Source organism: Ranitomeya imitator, chromosome 1, assembly GCF_032444005.1.
Source record: "Ranitomeya imitator isolate aRanImi1 chromosome 1, aRanImi1.pri, whole genome shotgun sequence".
NCBI lineage: Eukaryota > Metazoa > Chordata > Amphibia > Anura > Dendrobatidae > Ranitomeya > Ranitomeya imitator.
In genome coordinates, this window is record NC_091282.1 from 967,038,291 (window position 1) to 967,062,798 (window position 24,508).

At 42.0% G+C, this 24,508-nt stretch overlaps 1 protein-coding gene across 11 annotated transcripts in view; it reads left to right on the top strand.

Annotated features, from left to right (window-relative positions):
• CAMK2D (calcium/calmodulin dependent protein kinase II delta) overlaps positions 1-24,508 on the top strand; it is a 286,176-nt gene that overhangs the window by 120,078 nt on the left and 141,590 nt on the right. For all 11 annotated transcript variants that reach the window (XM_069743769.1, XM_069743771.1, XM_069743777.1 and 8 more), the window contains exon 4: positions 10,225-10,279. In XM_069743769.1, coding sequence (XP_069599870.1) covers positions 10,225-10,279 — 55 coding nt within the window. The remainder of the gene's footprint in view (positions 1-10,224; positions 10,280-24,508) is intronic.

Below are 24,508 nucleotides of genomic sequence, written 5' to 3' on the forward strand. Positions count from 1 at the left end.
AAAAACCATACAAATTTGCCCTAAATGAAAAGTCCAGATCTCTGGGACCAAATGGTGGAATACTGAGGAGCATCCGGAATAAAATAAGGGCCACTTTTTTTCTGACCTGGTGACAAGTTCTTTTTAAATGTGCTCTTCCAAATTTGAGAGAGGACCTCAGAAGACCCCATTGATTTATTAATGGGTCTGCCATTCATAATGCTGGACATAGATTCTGATGAATTGTCGTTTTTAACTAATTTTTGCTAATTTTTTTTTCCTATTTCATGTTAAGCCAAGGACAGATATAAGTTTAATTAAGTAAACCAGCAATCTAGATTCATCACATGAAAACCTTTCCTTTAAGCTGCTATCTTTAAGTAGCATGGCACCAAAGGGAGAAAAAAACATTGTTGTCAGAGTCCTGAAATAAATTCAGTTTAGCAACATTTCCGATCTGCCTGGTTAAATAACAACTGACAGTTTGATATTGCCAGGCAGCAGTACTTATGATTGATGCTGCCGTTGAGCGCAGTGTGCCTGGACTGTGTAGGTGTATTCCACTACACAGTAATTCTCATTTACAATCTTCAAAATATGGCCCGTCTGCCTGCCCGCCTGCCTGCCTGTCTAGCTCGTTTATAGCTTAAATTAATCTACAAAATGAGGAGCCGAAGACCCAATATTTATCAAAAGCATTTTATCCGATGTCTACGATACATCTAAGCTAATCTATTGCCTTTTATAGCAACTAATTTGACTGCCTCTGCACCATTTCACCAGTCCGTCACAACGTATATCACCATTTTTTCGCCCAGGTCAGTGTAGTGTAAATATGTGCTATATTCTGGCCAACCAGCAAGCCAGTCCTGCTTTTACAAACTGTTGAGCATGGATCACATTGTAGGAAAGTCTGGCGCACATTGTAAGTACATTATTCCAAAACAGATGCACACCTAGATCAATAAATATGGACCAGTATGTATTACATTTTTGCAATGTTAATCCTACTGTGTAGGCTAAATTGACACCATGTTTAGATGTGGTATTTATGGCACGATGCAGGATAGACCCACATTATATAATTGCAGGGTGAGTTTTACTTCTAATTATAACGTGTTTGATTTATGTAAAACCCATTTTCAAAACCCTCCTTTTGGGAAAATCTAAGTTTAATAGTGGGGGTTTATATTTAGCACTCTCATCTAAGAGCCAAACCAGAGAGCAAAGAGTGTCTCTCTGTAAAGGAACCAGGGTGGCCGTCCGTACATTACATTACATTTTGATTTGCATTGGGAACTGTGTACTGCTTTAATTCTCCTGTGGGTGAATGTAACTTTTCAGGCCCCTTTGGAACAGAAATTATTGCTGATTTAGCCATTAAAAGGTATCAACCACTGAGGACTCTCAATTCTAAATATTTTGCTGATTTCTACACATCTGTGTCACTTAAAAAGGCTGTGATTTTCTTGCACTCTACTTAATTGATTTAAATAAGATCACAATTCTAGGACAATTTTTTTTTTCCATAACTCCCAATTTATACTGTTCTGTTATTCCTTGTAGAAATGTATGACTAAACTGACAGCTGGGTGTTACCAGTTAGGGTTGTGTCCCTAAACACTGTGCAATCAGTGCAGACAGTGTCAGACTGAGTAAGGACACACCTTTTTGCAAAGGGGCATAGTAACCCCTGGTAATGTGTTCGTAAAATTCTAGAAGGAATAACCGAGGAATGGAATGTCACAGCTTAATGAGAAAATATGTTTTAGCATTATGTTATAAAGGATACAAGCATTTACTAAAACAAATATATCAGCGGAGCTGACAAGTCCTCTTCAAGATGCCACAAAAGTCAATTCGTGTATAATATCAGATTGAGTTCTTTCCATAGCAACCAACCACAGGTTAACTCTGTTTTGGTAATTTGCACTAGAACGTGAAATATGAACTATTTGCTGCGCACAGCAAGAATATATTTTTCCTTTATATTCATAAATACTGTACCTACAGCTCGAGTCAAAAGTTGACACCAGTTCATGCAATGGTTTTGTTTATTGAAATGTGCACTTGAAGCAGCGAAACGAACAAAGTAAATACACGTGTAAAAAACAAGAATATGTTAAACCTGTTATTCATTAAAGTACCCCACTTTTACTCTGATGACTTTACATACCTTTCATATTCTGTAAAGCAATTTCATCAGATGATCATCTGGCATGGCTTTCCAACTTGTAGGCATTCCCAAGGCGCTAAGCATTTGTTGGCTGCTTTACCTTCACTCTCCAGTCTAACCCATCCCAAACTATCTCCATTGGGTTGAAGTCGAATGTCATCTGATGCAGCATTCAAGCCTTCCCTTCCTTGGTCACATAGCCCTTACATAGCCTGGAGGTGAGTTTTAGGTCAGCCCTATTGCAAGATAAAAGATGGTCCCACTAAGTAAAAAACAGGTTGAATTTTATGTTGTTGCAGAATGCTGTGACATCTTTTCAGAGCAAGTGTGCCTTGAATTTGGTATAAATTGCCAACAGTTCCACCCTCAAACAATCCAAAAAAATTAGGGATACAACAAAACACAATGTAGAGACACTAAGGTCCAAAAGGGTAAGACCGTATAGGACCCACTGGTAGAAGAATGAGATAGATATCACCTGGTCATGTCATGGTGTGTGGAGCAAAAGGAGCCCCCACGCCTATCGAACACAGCGTGGCTCCCTCATTTTTTGGATACTAAGGAAATTGCTTCTGTCCTATTTATCAATCATTAGGAGTTATTTTTATCTAGTGGCCTAATAACACTAAACTGTACACTGCTGAAAAGAATAAAGGGAACACTAAAATCCCACATCCTAGATATCACTGAATGAAATATTCCAGTTGAAAATCTTTATTCATTACATAGTGGAATGTGTTGAGAACAATAAAACCTAAAAATTATCAACGTAAATCACAACTAATATCCCACGGAGGTCAGGAGTTGGAATGATACTCAAAATCAAAGTGGAAAATGAAGTTACAGACTCATTCAACTTCAGTGGAAATGCCTCAAGACAAGGAAATGTTGCTCAGTAGTGTGTGTGGCCTCCATGTGCCTGTATGACCTCCCTACAATACCTGGGCATGCTCCTGATGAGGCGGCGGATGGTCTCCTGAGGGATCTCTGTTGTGAATTCTGTTGTCGAACTCCCTCCTGTGGTCGTGAATGGTACTTCGGCGAGTTCTGTCTATGGGCTCCCTCTGGTGGCTATGAGTGAAGCTGCTGCTTCTGAGGTTCCTTACACAGGTGACGTGGTTTATCCTTTGGTTGGCTGCTCTATTTAACTCCTCTCAAATCGTTACTCCATGCCAGCTGTCAATGTTTTTGCATTGGTTCAGTTCGCTCCTGGATCTCTCTGGTGACCTGCCTTCTCCTGCAGAAGCTAAGTTCCTGATAGTCATTATTTGTTCACTGTTTTCTTGTCCAGCTGGTTTTCATGATTTTGTCTTGCTAGCTGGAAGCTCTGGGATGCAGAGTGGCCCCTCCGCACCGTGAGTCGGTGCGGAGGTCTTTTTTGCACACTCTGCGTGGTCTTTTGTAGGTTTTTGTGCTGATCGCAAAGTTACCTTTCCTATCCTCTGTCTATTTAGTAAGTCTGGCCTCCCTTTGCTGAAACCTGTTTCATTTCTGCATTTGTGACTTTCATCTTTACTCAGTCAATATATGTGGGGGGCTTCCTTTACCTTTGGGGAATTTCTCTGAGGCAAGGTAGGCTTTATTTTCTATCTCTAGGGCTAAATAGTTCTTAGGCTGTGACGAGGCGCCTAGGTCTGGTCAGGAGCGCCCCACGGCTATTTCTAGTGTTTGTGATAGGATTAGGGCTTGCGGTCAGCAGAGCTCCCACATCCCAGAGCTCGTCCTGTATGAGGTTTAACTATCAGGTCATTCCGGGTGCTCCTAACCACCAGGTCATAACAGATCTCCTCCCAGACCTGGACTGAAGCATCTGCCCACTCCTGGCCAGTTTGTGGTGCAACGTGACGTTGGTGGATGGTGCGAGACATGATGTCCCAGATGTGTGCAATCGGAATCAGGTCTGGGGAACAGGCAGGCCAGTCCATAGCTTCAATGCCTTCATCTTGCAGGAACTGCTAACACACTCTAGCTACATGAGATCTGGCATTTTCCTGCATTAGGAGGAACCCAGATCCAACCGCACCAGCATATGGTCTCACAAGGGGTCTGAGGATCTCATCTCGGTACCTAATGGCAGTCAGGCTACCTCTGGCAAGCACATGGAGGGCTTTGCGGCCCTCCAAAGAAATACCACCCCACACCATTACTGACCCACTTCCAAACAGGTCATGTTGAAGGATGTTGCAGGCAGCAGATCGCTCTCCACGGCATCTCCAGACTCTGTCACGTCTGTCACATGTGCTCAGTGTGAACCTGCTTTCATCTGTGAAGAGCACAGGGTGCCAGTGGCGAATTTGCCAATCCTGGTGTTCTGTGGCAAATGCCAAGTGTCCTGCATGATGTTGGGCTGTGAGCACAACCCCCATCTGTGGACGTTGTGCAATCAGACCATCCTCATGGAGTCGGTTTCTAACGGTCTGTGCAGACACATGCACATTTGTGACCTGCTGGAGGTCATTTTGCAGGGCTCTGGCAGTGCTCCTCCTGTTCCTCCTTCCACAAAAGCTGAGGTAGCGGTCCTGCTGCTGGGTTTTTGCCCTCCTACAGCCCCCTCCACATCTTCTGGTGTACTGGCTTGTCTTCTGGTAGCGCCTCCGACCTCTGGACACTACGCTGACAGACACAGCAAACCTTGCCACAGCTCGCATTGATGTGCCATCCTGGATGAGCTGCACTACCTGAGCCACTTGTGTGGGTTGTAGAGTCCATCTCATGCTACCACGAGTGTGAAAGCACAACCAACATTCAAAAGTGACCAAAACATCAGCCAGAAAGCATTGGTGCTGAGATGTGGTCTGTGGTCCCTACCCGCAGAACCACTCCTTTATTGAGTGTGTCTTGATTATTGCCAATAATTTCCATCTGTGTATTCCATTTGCACAACAGCATGTGAAATTGATTGTCAAACTGTGCTGCTTCCTAAGTGGACAGTTTGATTTCACAGAAGTTTGATTTACTTGGAGTTATTTCCTGTTGTTTGTGTTCCCTTTATTTTTTTGAGCAGCGTAGTATTTTTCCTTTTTAAAATGTTTTTGTTCATTTCTCATGAATTGTGCTTTATTGACTGCTTTTGTCTTGGAACAGAATATTTTTAAGGACACTTCTTTTCAGAGTGCAATATTTGAAGCACACCTCGGTGCACACCGTGGAAGAGTCTGGATTGGACCTTACATGGTCCTCCGGCAGTTATTTACGCTAAGTCTTCTGTTTTTTTAAATTGTTTTTAAAATGTGTTTTTTGTCTTGTCTTGTATTTTTGGTTTTCAATAAAAAACTCACTTATTTTTGCTTATTAAGGTGATCCTTGCCATAATTTACCCACTTCTTGTTCTTCTTGTTGATTTGTTAAGAGGAAAATGAGACACCAGACCAAACAATGCAGATGAGCTGAAGGCTGCTATCAAAGCAACCTGGGCTTCCATAACACCTCAGCAGTGCCACAGGCAGATTGCCTCCATGCCACGACGCACTGATGCAGTAATTGATACAAAAGGAGCCCTGACCAAGTATTGAGTTCATTTACTTAACATACATTTCAGTAGGCCAACATTTATGGATTTTAAAATCATTTTTCAAGCTGATGTTATAAAGTATTCTAATTTACTGAGATAATGACTTTTGGGTTTTCATTGGCTGTAAGCCATAATCATCAACATTAACAGAAATAAACACAAGAAATAGATCACTCTGTTTGTAATGACTCTATATAATATGAGTTTCACTTTTTGTTTTGAAGAACTGAAATACGTTAACTTCTTGATGAAATTCTAATGTAGTGAACAGCACTTGTATCACCCAAAGCTGCTCCTGCTATTGCCTAAAAAGCTGGGACTCTGAAACTTTTTGTACCACTTCCCAAATGAGGCTAACAGAAAATGTAATTGTCCTTTTAAGAAACAAAATACATGTTTTATGATTACATGGGTTATGGATCCATAAGTGGTTCTTGCTAGAAATCTTTAAGTGACTGTAGTAAGTGCCTGGTGCAATGAATTTCTGGAACTGCTGCACAATGCAGTTTATAGAACTGGACATTTGCTCACAATAATGCTATTCTGTGGAGTGATAGCCCTATAGAACAGCAATAAAATGCAGAATGACATATCCAAGGTTTGTTCTTTATGGGATCAGATATTTACTGTGAAATTCTGTACACTGAACTCTTCACCTTCACCTTGGAGTTACTTTATCTGTTGTATCGGAGATAAGCAACTGTATCAGAAAACGTAAAAGCAAAGTCCTGAACAAGAATTACAATCCGGTGTATGCCACCTTGTGCCGTGCGGAAGCAAATGCTATATCATGACAGTATATAAAGAGAAACCTTGATTCAATTAACAGTAGCCTCGATGTGTCTTAATTTTTCTTTAAAGCACCACTCCAGTGTTTTTTGTTTTGTTTTTTTGTTTTTTTTTAAGAGCCGGATTGGTTTTTTAAACCGAACGTCCTTGCTCCGTCTTATACTCGCCCACTGGCGTCATTGCCTTTTTTGTTGCTACTACGATCTTACGGCGTTCTCTTGTGACCACAGCTTCTGACTGCATGGAAGTTAGTCAGAAGCTTCATCACATGTTCTCAAAGCAAGTCTGAGACTGCTCTCATAGACTTGTATTGAGTTGTGACTTTCGACTCGCTCCATGAAATATTTGTTCGATCCCGCCGGTTGCTAACTGACGGAGACCGACAGGAGCAGTGGTAATAACAGATGAAGACGCTATAAGACAGTGGGACTTAGATTTGAAGCACCACTTCAGCGCTGCAATAAAAAAAAAGCTGGAGTGGTGCTTTAAGGATGCCTTCGCATTTTATGGCCATGGATCTGTTCTTTGGAGCTATTGAGGGTAAACCACCCTATTCGTGTCTATTTCGGCAGATTTCCTATTGTTCAGCAATTATTAATAAGGAAATCATTGACAATGAATGTCAATAGCTAAATTGTAGGAACTTGCATGCTAATGTGGTTTTCTGCCTCATTGAGGCTGATGCATGAATCTGTATTTTCATTTTGGCTCTGGTCTTTTTATAATAAGATATCACACTAGAAACTTAATTGGTTCTTTTTTCGAGAGTCCAGTAGTCGCTAAATATTTAATAAAGTGTGCTGCAGAAATAGTAGTGCTGCATATTTTAGGAGCAATGATTCTTTTTTTGTGAGCATGCACCTAAAGGAGCATCAGGGTGACAAGTGCTCTTTTTGTGTAGCTAAGAATTACATGACTGGGAAACCATTTTTTTTTTTCCAAAGGGCCACTTGGCTATTTATAACACCAGTCTGGGCCCTTAGAAAATGATCACCTTGAAAATGATCCTGCTATATTTGATCAAATAGTAACAGACTGAAAAACGCACCAGGTTGGAGGAACACCTCATAATGATGGGAAAGAGATTAATCACACATAGTGAATGCGAGGCCCCCACAAACAGGTACTGGGACTAACAGGACCCACCAAACCTTACTTATAAACAACCACATAGAAAAAAAGGTGGAAATGTCCACAAAGTACACAACATAGAAAAAGCTTTATTATTAAAATCTACATATACAGGCAAAAGACAAGGGCAGAGCCGGGTAAAGTGGCACAGCACACTTACAACATACGAGGTAGGAGGGCACACATGATACTAGACGGTCACCAGCGCAAGTGCGCAGCCCAATCAGCATAATCGGTAAAATAACATAGCGACATGTTAGGGTGACCTTACCTAATAGCGTATCGACCAGACACGTGTGATCTCCCACCCTCCCCGACGCGCGTTTCGGAAGTGTAACACTTCCTTCCTCAGGGGGCGCCCCCTGAGGAAGGAAGTGTTACACTTCCGAAACGCGCGTCGGGGAGGGTGGGAGCTCACACGTGTCTGGTCGATACGCTATTAGGTAAGGTCACCCTAACATGTCGCTGTTATTTTACCGATTATGCTGATTGGGCTGCGCACTTGCGCTGGTGACCGTCTAGTATCATGTGTGCCCTCCTACCTCGTATGTTGTAAGTGTGCTTTGCCACTTTACCCAGCTCTGCCCTTGTCTTTTGCCTGTATATGTAGATTTTAATAATAAAGCTTTTTCTATGTTGTGTACTTTGTGAACGTTTCCACCTTTTTTTCTATGTGGTTGTTTATATTTGATCAAACCATTAACCCACCCCCTAATGTGATGGCTGAAGCTGCTTCTCTTTGACAATGCTGTGATGTTAGGTGGTATTGATGGTGTTGCTACAAAAAACTGCTTTTTCAGGTTTGCATTGGTCTGGGGCGCAGTCAGCTCTTTGCAGTAAGTCTTGTAAAGAACTGATTGTTGCAGTAGTTATTTTGAACATGCATGTATATTTCACTTCATGTCCCCTCAAAGGGGGAAATTCATCACTGCTCACATTACATTTATAGAACTCAGGCAGTGGGAGGTCTGCTGAATACATTACATAGGACATACCGAGAGTGCTGTGTATACATAACCTAGGAGACACTGAGACTGTTGTATACTTACTGTACATCACATAGGAGACACTGAGACTGATGTATACATCACATAGACACTGAGACTGATGTATACATCTCATAAGAGACACAGATTGTTGTATATATCGCACATGGGAAACATTGAGACTGCTGTGTATATCACATAGGAGACACCACCGCTACTGTATATACATCACATAGGAGGTAGAGACTGATGTAAATAAATCAGACACCAAGACTGTTGTATATACAACACATAGGAGACACCGAGACTGTTGGTATACATCACATAGTATACACCAGTGGTGTCAAACTGCAATCCTCAAGGGCTGCAAACAGGTCATGTTTTCAGGATTTCCTTGTACTGCACAGGTGATAATTTAATCACCTACACACATAATGATTACAGCACCTTGTGCAAAGCTAAGGAGATCTTGAAAACACGCATGGTTTGCGGCCCTCGAGGAATGCAGTTTGACACCCCTGGTATACACGGAGACTGCTGTACATAAATCAAATAGGAGACACCAAGACTGCTGCATATACATAAAATGGATACTGAAACTGCTGTATACATGACATGGGATAAGCTGAGCCTGCTATATATGCATCACATAGTCTACGCTTGGGCTGGCATGTATATATCACAGTGGAGACACTGATGCTGGAGCATATACAATCAGACAGGAGATGCTGTGACTGAAGCGTATACATCACATAAGAGACGCTGAAGCTGCAGCATATGCATCACATAGGAGACGCTGGAACATGTGCATCACATAGATGTTGGGGCTGAAACACACATATTACTTAAGAGATGCTTGTCCTGGAGCAGCCACATTACACATAGGATATGCTAGGGCTGGAACATCACATATGGGATGCCGGGGCCGCTGTCTTCATTGCAGAGGAAGGGAGCGCAGAGTGCAATGACTCCACCCAGAAAGGATATACTAATGCTGGTACTGGCCAGTGTCAGGATGTAATCCTTCATTGCATGTGCCACAACATTCAGTAGTGTAAGGAGTGATTAAAGGAATGGCAAAACGGGGACGCCAGCCCAAGCACTATTGCCCTGGGAATCTGGCGGTGGGCCAGACAAAAGGATGGACCACAAGCTGGAGGTTCCCCAATCCTGAGGTATTAGAAATAAAGTTTACATGGCTGACACTCCCATACATAGGAGCGCTTGCTTTGATGGGCGCTCCTGTCCTCTCTGAGTGAGTTGCTGCCTGACATCTCCGGCGGCAGGTTGCCTTCAAAAGAACAAAAGGATTGGAAGTCTGAAATCTCTTGTAACAAAATTTGTTGGTGGAGAGTTTTGTGTCACCATACACATGAGACTATTGACTGAACCCATTAATATTGGTAGGTAATGTTAGTTAGTCTTATCTGTATAGAGACTGTTAGATGTATGCATCTTAAGTGTGTCATTGTATAATCACAAAGAAGAATCAATATCTATATCCGCCGGGAAATTTCCTGCTGCATACATGAAATTGCATATGAATAAAGTCTGACTCAGAACAGGCCCCCAGCTTATTAGTAGTAGCAACTTAACATTATATATCAAAATTAAAAAATACTATGTTCATCTAATTTTTTTTTTCATTTCAGTTCGACTTCATGACAGCATATCAGAAGAAGGGTACCATTACTTAGTCTTTGACTTGTAAGTAAACTTTAAGTTTATTCATTATTTTATTAATATTTTTATATTATGATAAGAATGGAATCGCCGGCAGTTTTATTGCAGAAAATTATTTTGCAGATTTGTGCACCGAGCCTATATGACTCCTTTATACTGAGCCAAACAACTGTACAAGTTCCACCAGAATCCTCGCGTTGGAACTGTATATATTTCTTATTAGGAGCATAGAGTCTGGTGTCACATGCTTTAATATTCTCAGATTTGTACAGAATTATTAACCAACCACCAATATAAGTCGGTTGGAGGTCGTGCACTGGCCTGATGAAGATTCTACATTACTATGACCCCTATGTATAGAATATCATGTTATCTGCAGCACATCACTTGTTTATACGAGACAATGTGCTGCCGATAATGATGATTTTGATGCTGGAATAAAAATCATTGCACTCGGAGAACCAGCATTTTGCTCATTTGTCAGGTTGCCAGCCTGTTTAGATGGGCTAATTGTTGGGATTATTTACTGATTGTTGGTGCTTCTAAATGGATAGGGACCTTTGCACCTGAGGCAGGTCTATTTAAGGTACCTTCTCACTGAGCAACTTTGCAGCGAGAACGACAACGATCCGTGACGTTGCAGCGTCCTGGATAGCGATCTCGTTGTGTTTGACATGCAGCAGCGATCTGGATCCCGCTGTGCCATCGCTGGTCGGAACTAGAAGTCCAGAACTTTATTTGGTCGTCAGGTCGGCGTGTATCGTCATGTTTGACAGCGAAAGCAACGATGGTGGCAATGTTTTTTCACGGAGCTAACAACCAACGAGAACGATAAGTGAGTCGCCGTTACGTCACTGGATCGCTCCTGCATCGTTCTGGAGTTACTGTGTTTGACATCTCTACAGCGACCTAAACAGCGACGCTCCAGCGATCTAGTTTAGGTCGGCTCGTTGTCTATATCGCTGGAGCGTCGCTAAATGTGACGGTACCTTTAGACTCTGTTGGTATGAGTCTTCTTGCTATGAAGGCACGTGATAAATGTCATGTTCCTTCTTGAATTGAATGGTATCAGTCACTAGATTAATTGATTAAAGAGAAAGATAAGTTGGCTTTCAAGTGGTGGAAACATTTTCTCAAAAAAGCAATAGATAACAGCGCCTGATTATTTAGAATATAATGTTAATTTCTTGAGAAGTGAAAAGAAAAATGATATACCACAGATCATAAAAATGGTCAAGGTTTCGGTCCCTTGAACTTTGGTCACGGCCTTTAAAGAAGTCTGAAGCCGTGTTTATCATACAGAAACTCTAGCGTTGTATCCATATGAAGTCCTGTTTACACTGTCCGCAGCTCACTGATTTCTGAACAACTGCCCACTATAAAGACGGGAGATGAAGGATACATGATGGTGTTCTGTTGTTGGTGTTCTGTTACTGTTTTTTATCAGTCATGCCTACATAAAAATGAACAGCGGCACAACATGCAATTGGCTCTCATAGTAGAGACATGGACAATAGCTATTGCTGCCTAGTGCACTGTTCTCATGAGTGTCATCAATGGCAACAATGACACTCCCCACTCGCCAAAATTCATCTTTGCCAGCAATGAGGATCACTGTAATTAATATTTCCATTAGATTTTCTGCAGTCAGAATTTAGAGCAGCAGCCAGAGTTTGCTGCCTACTGTAAGCTTATTTCACTCTATTTAGTTGTTGCTGCTTAAGATCTAAAATGATCCCTTTAAGTGTAACACCCCTTTAAGCCACCTTCTTTGGCAGGGGGTGTTCTTGTAGTTCTCTCCTCATTATGGTGCAATGCCTGCTCCTGAATGTTGCTGGGAGCTGTTGTGGAATGCAGGAGGGTCAGCCTCTTCTTCCAGGGGTCGGCTTGGGAAACCCAGTCCACGCTCCGTACACACTCACAAGAAATGAGATTAAAATATTCCAACAGGTTTACTGTTTCGGGGCTAAAACGTGTAAAAGGACATGCCGTATGGAACAGCAAACAGATTTTATCACACAAATACAACAGACATGTGACCCTTGAAAGGATGGCTCTTTCTCTTTAAGTGACCACAAACACACTCCTAACAAATAACATTTAACACCGAAATGGTTGCAGCAGTGGAAGTAACACGGTACAACGATGGGGCCCAGTTTCTGTAGATGTTGGCGCACATACAGAAACCATTGGTGCACTTTATTGTCCCTACCAAAGCAAAACTCCTTAAATAATAGTTCTGTTCTCTCAGGAACCTCTCAGCATTAGAACCACAAGTCAAGTCCACAACATGGAGAAGGAGACTACCCATATGTAGAGTTGAGCGAATATGTTCTGAGTCGGTCGCTGAATCTGAATTTGCCATATTCCTGCCATATTGGTACCCTATTCATGCCGAATTTGTTTGATGATCGGTTCTGAACATATTAGCTCATTTCTACTCCCATTGATTCCAATGACATTCTGCTTTTCCAACCAGCCTTGGAACACGAGCATGCTCGAATAACAACTTATTTGAACAGGTTCGCTCATCACTATTAGGCATTCATCGCCTGGGATAAATAATTACATATTTTATTAGTTCGGACAATTATGTCAAACTCTTATTTGAAGAACTGTCTGAATGAGGCCTAACTGACCTGGATTTTTGCTATCCTTCATAATGGCTTGTAGCTAATTAGATGTTGCCATTTATGTGGTCAAGCGAATATAGTGGGCAGGGCCGTATTTAGAGTTTCTGCTGCCCTAGGCACTTTTAGTGCTGCCTCCCACTTTGGTGAGTAAGACACTATCGGCAGTCGCCTTTTGCATCAGATCGGCAGTTTTTCTGCATCTGCCGCGTACCGGATCACTTACGGCAACACTGCGTTCAACCTCATTCATTCCCTATGAGATTTGCGGCACTTGCCATGATCTGGCAAATGCGGTACCATACCCCCCAACTTTTGAAAAAGGGAAGGAGTTATGAAGTTTGCGGCGCATGTAGTGCGCCGCGGCAAATTTTAGGCCACACCTCTGACCACACCCATTTCACAACTAGTCAAACCCATATCCACGTCCCAACCACAGCCATTTAGCACTGCTGATCACACTGTTTTATATACAATAATTATAAACAAAAAAAATATGGCCACACAGTGCTCCATACTGTATAATGGCCACACATGATGCTCAATACTGTATAATGGCCATTGGCCACACATGATGCTCCATCCTGTATAACGGCCACACATGATGCTCCATCCTGTATAACGGCCACATGATGCTCCATCCTGTATAACGGCCACACATGATGCTCCATCCTGTATAATGGCCACACATGATGCTCCATCCTGTATAACGGCCACATGATGCTCCATCCTGTATAACGGCCACACATGATGCTCCATCCTGTATAACGGCCACACATGATGCTCCATCCTGTATAATGGCCACACAATGCTCCATACTGTATAATGGCCGCACGTGATGCTCCATACTGTATAATGACCACACATGATGCTCAATACTGTATAATGACCTCACATGATGATCCATACTGTATATTGGCAGCACATGATGCTCCATACTGTATAACGGCCACACATGATGCTCCATCCTGTATAACGGCCACACATGATGCTCCATACTGTATAATGGCCACACACTGCTCCATACTGTATAATGGCCACACATGATGCTCCATACTGTATAATGGCCACACATGATGCTCCATACTGTATAATGGCCACACACTGCTCCATACTGTATAATGGCCACACATGATGCTCCATACTGTATAATGGCCACACATGATGCTCCATACTGTATAATGGCCACACACTGCTCCATACTGTATAATGGCCACACATGATGCTCAATACTGTATAACGGCCACACATGATGCTCCATACTGTATAATGGCCACACAATGCTCCATACTGTATAATGGCCACACATGATGCTCCATACTGTATAATGGCCACACATGATGCTCCATCCTGTATAATGGCCACACATGATGCTCCATCCTGTATAATGGCCACACAATGCTCCATACTGTATAATGGCTCCACATGATGCTCAATACTGTATAATGGCCACACAATGCTCCATACTGTATAACGGCCACACATGATGCTCCATACTGTATAATGGCCACACATGATGCTCAGGATACAATTAGAAAACACGGCACTCGATCGATGTAGGGGTTGGTGGTGCTCAAGTAGGGTGTCCACCCCGTAGAATAAAGATGAATAAAACTTGGCACTCAATGTGAGAAGAAAAAGCTTCTTAATTTATTGATGCATCCAGACAAACAAAACTGCAAAACGTTTTCGGTCCACACCGGACCTTCGTCAGAGCATTTCTTTGACATTGACTGGATATAGAAGCTACAATGCATGGATGAGCGTCAGACAGAAGTAGACATACTTCAGCTGCAGTGTGCTGGAGGATCGGACCACATGAGAATGTAGAGCGCCACGGTAAGGCACAGAGCGGCCGCCCCTCATGCAGCGTTGCTCCTCTCTGCTCAGCACATCGCTCCTCCAGGATCAGCGCTGTTACCCCCTCTAGGCTCTGTGCCTTACCGTGGCGGCCAGTTGGGGCGGGGGGGGTGGGGTCGTTCGGGAGGTGACCCAGCTTTAAAAAAAAACAAAAAAAAAAACAACCTTGCTCAGGTGCCGCCCCCTGCATTGTCCCCGCCCTAGGCACGTGCCCTCACGTGCCTAGTGGCAAATACGGCCCTGATAGTGGGTAACAAACCCCATACTGAAAACTGAAGATGTCTTGACCTAAAAGCTACAGTGTTACCTGATCTGATGCTTATTTGTACTTTTACCCTGTTTATTTTTGTTGGAGTTTTTTCTTTTCCATTGGTTTTATAGCAGCTTTTAGTATTACTCTAAACCTGTGCTGTTTGACCTGGAAGATTACATTGTAACTTTGCCTTGACTTAACATTCAGACTTTATTTTGTTCTTTTACACCCTTGAGTGCAACATTCACTGTGGTTTGCAATTGCCCTCCTGACATATACCAATGGTTGCAACAGGCTTCTGAGGTTGTCCCTCTGTACTAGATCCAAGGCTACTGAGGCTCGTAGCTCTCGAGAACCCGTCATACTTTTAAGTATTGTTCATCTCATCAATTCATTGCTTATGAACAAGCCGCCTGCAGTGCTTATTTTAATGGTAATACATGACAGTGGCATATTGCTGCCATTCCACCCCCACACAACTGTTCCTGGCTAATCGTAGCTTTTAGGAGCTGTGGGAATTAACCATGTCATACTGAGGTATCTTCATATGGCATCCTACACTGAGAGAAGGGGACCTCTAATTAGGGATAAATAAGCTCTACCAGTAGCCACTGACTGCTATGGAATTAGTGTCAGTGCTAATTGCTTTATTTTTAAGATGAAGACATTTGCCTCATTTGTGTGCTACCCAACTGCTGCAGCTTCCCATGTATAGGCACCCCTGACTAGTTAGCATTTAACTATTCAGTTGGAAGCTTTAGACCTCATAAACTATCCAATTTTGGACCTTTTTAGACTTCTTTGGTTTTTGTTTCTCTTGCACACTTTGCAGGTTGCATAGACTCCTATAGTAGCATAGGATGAAATAAACGTTACAATAAGATACTATATTACAGATACAAATGGTAGGCAGTCATGTAGAGAGATTAAGAAGCTAAAGTTACCCCACAAAATGCAAGGGGCATGTGCGAGCTACCACAGGTACTGTCTTGTTTTTGCTTTCTTTGTATATTTTTTACAGTACACACAGACCGTGATACAGATTTAGTATAAAGCGTTAGTCTTGTAGCTTGCACTTTCTGTTGAATCCATATTTTGATCTCTGTGTGCGCTCAGACAGGAATGGTCTTTTTCAGTCTCCTGAGCAGCACACTAGTTGGGGGTCTATTAATCTATCGGTAGATATCTCAGGGCCTGGACCCGTATGGAACTGCAAGCAATTCTAGGGTGTTCTAAAGATGAAAACTTAGGTAGAAAGTTAAGTTCAAGCTTCTTTTGCTACCTTAGTTGGATCTTTCATTAGACTGTGCTGTACTCTATATGTTATTGACAATGAAGAGCCTCCCATAGCAGCAGATCATTAGAAGGCCTGTCAGTCTGGGGCGCCTGGTGTCAAATGTGGCTTTTTCCCATCACCCTATGCATCTGGATATAAATTATATCTTCATGAGATCTTAGGGGTAACATTTCTCCTTGTGGAGAGTGACATGCCAGGCCTAGCATGTCAGAGTGAGCCGACTTATACGCGATACATGCTCCTCTGAGAAATTAATTAGGCAAATTGCCTTTTCTGAGGGGTAGAGGACTTGAACTCCAGTGCCATTTCAAATTGGTGGCTCTAGAGTTCAAGTCCAATGGTATCTGCAGATGAATACAATCCCTCCTCCAACATTCAGCCTGCGAAACCTGATGCAGCAGGCATGATGACATCACTAGATCACACCTGTTGAGCGGAGACTTGGTACATAAGCTGCACAGAGTGGATCAGTGCATCAGGGGAAAGCGGATAGTTTGTATTTCGTAAGGGGCTCATAATGTGTTTAGGGGGCTGGGCTATGGGGACACCACTGTGTATAGGTAGTATGATTGCCCCATAACTGTGTATAAAGAGCTGTGTAGGCCATTATACTATGTATAGAGACTATGTAGCTCAACATATTGGGTATAGGGGATTACTGGGACATAATACTCTGTAGTATAGGAGTTGTGGTTGTCATAATACTCTGTAAAAGGGGCTGTCGGGTCATCTCACTGTGTATAAGGGGCTGTGGGACCATCATACTGTGGAATGCAAGGCTGGTGGGCCATCATAATGTGTGTAAAGGTGTTGTACAGACCATCATGCTTTTTATTTGAGACTAAGGGTCCATCATACCTTGTATAAGGGCTGTGGAGCCATCATGCTGTTTATAGGGGACTATGGGGCTATTATACCATGTACAGGGCTATGGGAACATCATACTTTCAAATGGTTTGGCTGTCATATTGTATACAGAGGGCAGTGGGGCCATCATACTTCATGTAGGTAGGCTTTGAGGCCTTCATATTGTGTATAGGGGAGAGTAGGGCTATCATATTGCATATAGCGGAGCTGTTGTCTGAATATAGCCGAACTGTGGGACTATCATACTATGTATAGAGGGGCTTTAAAGCCATCATACTGCATGTAGGGTAGCTGGTGGGGCATCATACTGTGTGTTGACGGACTTTGCTTAGCATCATACTGTGTGCCGGTTATCATACTGCATGCCGGGACTCATTATAGGGATATCAGTGTTTTATGGCTTCATACTAATCAGGGGTCACCATACTGTGCTTTTGGGATAAATTCACTATCGTGGGGCACTTTTGGTGACCCCCTTACTCCATGGGGACCGTGACAAGGGTATGATAGTTGGTTAAAACAGTAAGCAAATGCTGTAGGGGCACAATTATTGTGTACGCCCTGCAATATACAGTACAGACCAAAAGTTTGGACACACCTCCTTTAAAGATTTTTCTGTATTTTCAGGACTATGAAAATTGTACATTCACACTGAAGGCATCAAAACTATGAATTAACGCATGTGGAGTTAGATGTAACAAAAAAGTGTGAAACAACTGAAATTATGTCTTGTATTCTAGGTTCTTCAGAGTAGCCACCTTTTGCTTTGATGACTGCTTTGCACACTCTTGGCATTCTCTTGATGAGCTTCAAGAGGTAGTCACCGGGAATGATTTTCACTTCACAGGTGTGCTCTGTCAGGTTTAATAAGTGGGATTCCTTGACTTATAAATGGTGTTGGGACCATCCGTTGTGATAGTCCTACTGAATAGACTGTTAGCTGCTTTTTTCTTGCCATAATACAAATTCTAAGTAAAGAAAAACGAGTGGCCATCATTATGTTAAGAAATGAAGGTCAGTCAGTCAGAAAAATTGGGAAAACTTTGAAAGTGTCCCCAAGTGCAGTGACAATAACCATCAAGCGCTACAAAGAAACTGGCTCACATGAAGACCGCCCCAGTAAAGGAAGACCAAGAGTCACCTCTGCTTTGGAGGATAAGTTTATCCAAGTCACCAGCCTCAGAATTTGCAGGTTAACAACAGCTCAGATTAGAGACCAGGTCAATGCCACACAGAGTTCTAGCAGCAGACACATCTCTACAACAACTGTTAAGAGGAGACTTTGTGCAGCAGGCCTTCATGGTAAAATAGCTGCTAGGAAACCACTGCTAAGGACAGGCAACAAGCAGAAGCGACTTGTTTGGGCTAAAGAACACAAGGAATGGACATTAGACCAGTGGAAATCTGTGCTGTGGTCTGATGAGTCCAAATTTGAGATCTTTGGTTCCAACCACTGTGTCTTTGTGCAACGCAGAAAAGGTGAACGGATGGACTCTACATGCCTGGTTCCCACCGTGAAGCATGGAGGAGGAGGTGTGATGGTGTGGGGGTGCTTTGCTGGTAACACTGTTGGGGATTTATTCAAAATTGAAAGCATACTGAACCAGCATAGCTACCACAGCATCTTGCAGCGGCATGCTATTCCATCCGGTTTGCGTTTAGTTGGACCATCATTTATTTTTCAACAGGACAATGACCCCAAACACACCTCCAGGCTGTGTAAGGGCTATTTGACCAAGAAGGAGAGTGATGGGGTGCTACGCCAGATGACCTGGCCTCCACAGTCACCAGACCTGAACCCAATCGAGATGGTTTGGGGTGTGCTGGACCGCAGAGTGAAGGCAAAAGGACCAACAAGTGCTAAGCATCTCTGGGAACTCCATTCAAGATTGTTGGAAGACCATTCCCGGTGACTACCTCTTGAAGCTCACCAAGAGAATGCCAAGAGTGTGCAATGCAGTCATCAAAGCAAAAGGTGGCTACTTTGAAGAATCTAGAATATAAGACATATTTCAGTTGTTTCATACTTTTTTAAGTATATAATTCCACACGTGTTAATTCATAGTTTTGATGCCTTCAGTGTGAATGTACAATTTTCATAGTCATGAAAATACAGAAAAATCTTTAAATGAGAAGGTGTGTCCAAACTTTTGGTCTGTACTGTACGTCTTTGTCTCTAAAGGTGGGCGGTATACCCTTCTGTGACTGCGGAAATAGGCTTTGACCCTACCTACGCCGCCAAATGTTTTTAACTTGTGATATGGAGGAGGGGGCTTAATTAGGATTTCTGCTACGGGTTCCCGGGATTTCTTTGTACACCCCTGGTTATCCAGTTTGGTACCAAAAATATTGTTCCATTTGGCTATAATGGTGATTATAGAATAGACTATAACCACATTTTATGTGTTACATGCAGATACCGGCAGCCAGCTGTCATTCATCACTGAGTGGATACACCAAACTCATAAGCTGTTTTTGTTGTATTCTGCTATGGCTCCCAATAGCCGAATAGTGTAATGTTTCCTTGCATTGTTTTGGCTTTTAGGAGAGCAGATCTGTTCTGAACACTGTGCTTTCTCATGTAGTCTGAAGACAGATCTACCGTCATATGATTATTTCATGCATACATGTGACAAATATGGGGGTGTTTCTTAGTTTTTCTCTTGCATTGCTTGGTTGATAAAGAGTAACTTATTGGGTTGTGTGCTATGAAGCTACACAAAGATGTGCACTACCCTGATCCAGAATGTCGGTCCTCCATGACAGCTGGTACAGAGCTCAGTGAACTTCAAATGCTGGCACCCTGGTCATCTCGTAAGGTCACTAGTCCCCCATCACAAATATTTATGCACTTCATTTTAGTATACACACACACACATATACAGTCATGGCCAAAAGTATTGACACCCCTGCAATTCTGTCAGATAATACTCAGTTTCTTCCTGAAAATGATTGCAATCACAAATTCTTTGGTATTATCTTCATTTAATTTGTCTTAAATGAAAAAACACAAAAGAGAATGAAGCAAAAAGCAAAACATTGATAATTTCACACAAAACTCCAAAAATGGGCCAGACAAAAGTATTGGCACCCTCAGCCTAATACTTGGTTGCACAACCTTTAGCCAAAATAACTGCGACCAACCGCTACTGGTAACCATCAATGAGTTTCTTACAATGCTCTGCTGGAATTTTAGACCATTCTTCTTTGGCAAACTGCTCCAGGTCCCTGATATTTGAAGGGTGCCTTCTCCAAACTTCCATTTTTAGATCTCTCCACAGGTGTTCTATGGGATTCAGGTCTGGACTCATTGGTGGCCACCTTAGAAGTCTCCAGTGCTTTCTCTCAAACCATTTTCTAGTGCTTTTTGAAGTGTGTTTTGGGTCATTGTCCTGCTGGAAGACCCATGACCTCTGAGAGAGACCCAGCTTTCTCACACTGGGCCCTACATTATGCTGCAAAATTTGTTGGTAGTCTTCAGACTTCATAATGCCATGCACACGGTCAAGCAGTCCAGTGCCAGAGGCAGCAAAGCAACCCCAAAACATCAGGGAACCTCCGCCATGTTTGACTGTAGGGACCATGTTCTTTTCTTTGAATGCCTCTTTTTTTCTCCTGTAAACTTTATGTTGATGCCTTTGCCCAAAAAGCTCTACTTTTGTCTCATCTGACCAAAGAACATGCTTCCAAAACGTTTTAGGCTTTTTCAGGTAAGTTTTGGCAAACTCCAGCCTGGCTTTTTTATGTCTCAGGGTAAGAAGTGGGGTCTTCCTGGGTCTCCTACCATACAGTCCCTTTTCATTCAGACACCGACGGATAGTACGGGTTGACACTGTTGTACCCTCGGACTGCAGGGCAGCTTGAACTTGTTTGGATGTTAGTCGAGGTTCTTTATCCAACATCCGCACAATCTTGCGTTGAAATCTCTTGTCAATTTTTCTTTTCCGTCCACATCTAAGGAGGTTAGCCACAGTGCCATGGGCTTTACACTTCTTGATGACACTGCGCACGGTAGACACAGGAACATTCAGGTCTTTGGAGATGGACTTGTAGCCTTGAGATTGCTCATGCTTCCTCACAATTTGGTTTCTCAAGTCCTCAGACAGTTATTTGGTCTTCTTTCTTTTCTCCATGCTCAATGTGGTGCACACAAGGACACAGGACAGAGGTTGAGTCAACTTTAATCCATGTCAACTGGCTGCAAGTGTGATTTAGTTATTGCCAACACCTGTCAGGTGCCACAGGTAAGTTACAGGTGCTGTTAATTACACAAATTAGAGAAGCATCACATGATTTTTCGAACAGTGCCAATACTTTTGTCCACCCCCTTTTTATGTTTGGTGTGGAATTATATCCAATTTGGCTTTAGGACAATTCTTTTTGTGTTTTTTCATTTAAGACAAATTAAATGAAGATAATAATACCAAACAATTTGTGTTTGCAATCATTTTCAGGAAGAAAATGAGTATTATCTGACAGAATTGCAGGGGTGTCAATACTTTTGGCCATGACTGTGTATATATGTATGTATGTATGTATGTATGTATGTATGTATGTATGTATATATATATATATATATATATATATATACATACATACATACATACATACATACATACATACATACATACATACATACAGTTAGGGCCAGAAATATTTGGACAGTGACACAAGTTTTGTTATTTTAGCTGTTTACAAAAACATGTTCAGAAATACAATTATATATATATAATATGGGCTGAAAGTGCACACTCCCAGCTGCAATATGATAGTTTCCACATCCAAATCGGAGAAAGGGTTTAGGAATCATAGCTCTGTAATGCATAGCGTCCTATTTTTCAAGGGACCAAAAGTAATTGGACAATGGACTCTAAGGGCTGCAATTTACTCTGAAGGCGTCTCCCTCGTTAACCTGTAATCAATGAAGTAGTTAAAAGGTCAGGGGTGGATTCCAGGTGTGTGGTTTTGCATTTGGAAGCTGTTGCTGTGAGCAGACAACATGCGGTCAAAGGAACTCTCAATTGAGGTGAAGCAGAACATCCTGAGGCTGAAAAAAAAGAAAAAATCCATCAGAGAGATAGCAGATATGCTTGGAGTAGCAAAATCAACAGTTGGGTACATTCTGAGAAAAAAGGAATTGACTGGTGAGCTTGGGAACTCAAAAAGGCCTGGGCGTCCACGGATGACAACAGTGGTGGATGATCGCCGCATACTTAATTTGGTGAAGAAGAACCCGTTCACAACATCAACTGAAGTCCAGAACACTCTCAGTGAAGTAGGTGTATCTGTCTCTAAGTCAACAGTAAAGAGAAGACTCCATGACAGTAAATACAAAGGGTTCACATCTAGATGCAAACCATTCATCAATACCAAAAATAGACAGGTCAGAGTTAAATTTGCAGAAAAACACCTCAAGAAGCCAGCTCAGTTCTGGAAAAGTATTCTATGGACAGATGAGACAAAGATCAACCTGTACCAGAATGATGGGAAGAAAAAAGTTTGGAGAAGAAAGGGAACGGCACATGATCCAAGGCACACCACATCCTCTGTAAAACATGGTGGAGGCAACGTGATGGCATGGGCATGCATGGCTTTCAATGGCACTGGGTCACTTGTGTTTATTGATGACATAAGAGCAGACAAGAGTAGCCGGATGAATTCTGAAGTGTACCGGGATATACTTTCAGCCCAGATTCAGCCAAATGCTGCAAAGTTGATTGGACGGCGCTTCATAGTACAGATGGACAATGACCCCAAGCATACAGCCAAAGCTACCCAGGAGTTCATGAGTGCCAAAAAGTGGAACATTCTGCAATGGCCAAGTCAATCTCCAGATCTAAACCCAATTGAGCATGCATTTCACTTGCTCAAATCCAGACTTAAGACGGAAAGACCCACAAACAAGCAAGACCTGAAGGCTGCGGCTGTAAAGGCCTGGCAAAGCATTAAGAAGGAGGAAACCCAGCGTTTGGTGATGTCCATGGGTTCCAGACTTAAGGCAGTGATTGCCTCCAAAGGATTTGCAACAAAATATTGAAAATAAAAATATTTTGTTTGGGTTATGTTTATTTGTCCAATTACTTTTGACCTCCTAAAATGTGTAGTGTTTGTAAAGAAATGTGTACAATTCCTACATTTTCTATCAGATATTTTTGTTCAACCCTTCAAATTAAACGTTACAATCTGCACTTGAATTCTGTTGTAGAGGTTTCATTTCAAATCCAATGTGGTGGCATGCAGAGCCCAAATCGCGAAAATTGTGTCACTGTCCAAATATTTCTGGCCCTAACTGTATATGTGTGTGTGTATATATATATATATATATATATATATATATATATATATATATATATATATATATATATATATATATATATATATATATATATAAAATATATATTTGATACACCTTAATGTTGAGAAGTTAATTGTGGAGCGCCCTCAATTTATTTTATACATCTTATTGTTTAAGTACGGTAGATCCAAATTGCCTCTTTTTAGTTTATTGTTTGATTTGTAATCACAGGAGATGCAGCGGCTACAATCGTACCTGTAGAGGCCAAAGGGCCCATAAAATAAGCCATTACTCCCCCGAGCCCTGCTATTATACCTTTCAAGCAGTCTACAGACATACTTAGGACATCTGTATGGCAAGGCTGCTGCATATATTATTTAGTGCAGCCTTGTAACACCACAGCCCTACTCACTAGCTTTTATTTTTTTGTGATTTTCATCCCTGTTATTCTTCTGGTCACTGAGGAAAGAATCTTTTTTGAGAGACTTGCTTTCTCCTCTTCTGTGTAATTTTGAGATACTTAGTTTGAAAGAGCAGCAAAAGGATCAACTTAAAATCCCACTAAGTTTTACAATTATTTTGTCAGACTTGCTACTTCTCGCTATGTCTAGTAACTATGCCGTCACTCACAATGGAAAACATAATTTAGCAGAGACAAGGCTCTGTTGTCTGACAGCACTTACAGCTCTAGCATACCTTTCTTGTGAGTCAAGTTGGCACAATACCTTTAAGGCTTGGGAATTTAATATACACAGACAAGTTTACTACAAGGCCATAATAATTTGTAAAAAGCTTTTATGGTTTCCTAAAACCTTCTAAAACTAAACTTGTAATTGCTCAGAAAAAAACACTTGTGGGGGAGAGGAGAGAGAAAGGGACAGAACCCCGCTGACAATAAGAACTTACAATCTACATGTGAGAGAAAGCTAGGACCCTGCTAACCATAAGAGTTTGCAATCTACAGGTGACAGAGTGGTACCTGCTGACCTTAAGAGCTTATACTCCACAGGACCAAGAGAGAATCCTGATGATCATAGGAGCTTACTCTCTA